This window comes from Nelumbo nucifera, chromosome 4 (assembly GCF_055504915.1).
Source record: "Nelumbo nucifera cultivar China Antique chromosome 4, China Antique-T2T, whole genome shotgun sequence".
Lineage (NCBI taxonomy): Eukaryota > Viridiplantae > Streptophyta > Magnoliopsida > Proteales > Nelumbonaceae > Nelumbo > Nelumbo nucifera.
The window spans coordinates 75,220,948-75,222,596 of record NC_142652.1 but is presented as its reverse complement, the minus strand read 5'-3'; the positions used below and the strand labels follow the sequence as shown (position 1 = coordinate 75,222,596).

Here is a 1,649-nt window from a genome sequence, read left to right as displayed (position 1 = left end):
GAAAGCAACTGGATTGATCATCTTTACCACGAAATGATGAACCTAAAAGGCTAAAAGCTCTACCTACCTAAAGCAATTCAGTTTTTGGTTTTTCATAAACCCAAAGGCCAAAACTGTACTGCACAAATATGGAAATAGATCTCTCTTTCTTTTTGATAGGCATGCAACATAGAGATACATCACATGGATCATATCCATATTTTATTATTCGAGCTACATTTCACTTTTACCAGTAAAACGGTGAATTATTTAATAGCTAGAGTAAATAAAAGCAACAGTTTAGGATCTAGGAACGAAGGTAGATCCCTTCAGCGGCTGATCCTCTGAAAGGTGGAAACCTAATGATCGAAGGACAGGTGGGCTCAGGGTAGACGGGGCAATCCATGAATTCAGACCCAGATTTATCCACGCAAAACATAACTTGGTAGAGCTGATATTTGCCAAATTTATCAACAGTGCAGTCAAGTGCAGGAGTTACTCCAGTTGCTATCTGAAGGACTCGTGTGATTCTCTCCGAGCTGTAGTACTGCCCATCGGGGTTAATCCCTGCATCATTATTATTGCTTACATATATAAGTGATAATTAAGAAACTTGAATTTATCTTCATGCCTGCAACAATATAATATTACCTTCCGTTTTGAGGATCTGGAGGATATTCACTTTGTCCTTCAAGTCGAGACCTGCTTTAAAGTAATCGTATTGACCATCGAAGACAGAGAGTGAGCAGGTGCCATGCTTGGACCACTCGTGAGCCCAGAACGGTGTGCTGTCGCTGCTTGGACATGAATACGACGGCCATTTGCGTTGCATTGTGTGAAGCAGGCCTGTTATCTACACCATGAAAAAGCGATATCGATCGATATCATCATATATATAGCAGGGAAATTAATAAACAAGTTTGTACGACGTAGCTCTTGATGAGAAGATAGGAAGAAGAAAATACATACCTGCGACAGATCTAAAGAGTTGCCTCGATCACAGTTCATCAGTCTGGTCCCACTACTGGAGCATGGAAAGAGGCCATGCACAGTGAATTCCTGCGAAACCATTCCAGTGTTTGGGAAGCAACAACCTTTTTCTGACGCACAAAACGACCCTGCCCACTAATAATTAACAAAACAAATATCAATACACAACTATCACAATTAGTGCAAACAATTAAAGAAACGAATTAACGAATGATTAATTTTGGGTCGTCTTCTCTACTCACCACTTGCGCATGATGGAAGAAATGGACACTGGTAGCATGTGAAACACTCAGAGCTGCTAAACATTGTATGACAAGAATCATAAGTTGAAATGAAGAAGCGGATGCCATGGTTTCCCTAATCTTACTTCACTTCACTTCGCTCAAGCTCAATCCTTTCTCTAGATTTTCTCAGTTTGGCGATGGTGCATGGTGTTCGGATAGCCACATTTATAGGCAAAAATCGTATGAACATTTGGTAGAAAATTTGTAGTTTTCGTTTTTTTTTATCTTTTGATTGATGGAGAATAATTTGGGTCCGTTCATGGCACAATGTTGTTGGATGGGTGGGAGAGTTGAAAGGACTTAAAATTATGATTCTGGTTTAATGGTGGTCCAGCGGACAAAGAAGAGAAAATTATGATTCATGAAATTCTATTTATTTTAGCGGTAGCTTTTGTT

At 39.6% G+C, this 1,649-nt stretch overlaps 1 protein-coding gene across 1 annotated transcript; it reads right to left on the bottom strand.

Annotated features, from left to right (window-relative positions):
• Positions 1–243: 243 nt before the first annotated feature.
• On the bottom strand, positions 244–1,387 carry LOC148800737 (extracellular ribonuclease LE-like). The gene is made up of 4 exons (XM_088902370.1): positions 1,212–1,387; positions 949–1,104; positions 631–832; positions 244–546 (listed from the first exon to the last, which is right to left on the bottom strand). The coding sequence occupies exons 1-4, from the start codon at positions 1,317–1,319 to the stop codon at positions 287–289; spliced, it is 726 nt and encodes a 241-aa protein (XP_088758496.1). The 5' UTR covers positions 1,320–1,387; the 3' UTR covers positions 244–286.
• Between the last annotated feature and the right edge of the window lie 262 nt (positions 1,388–1,649).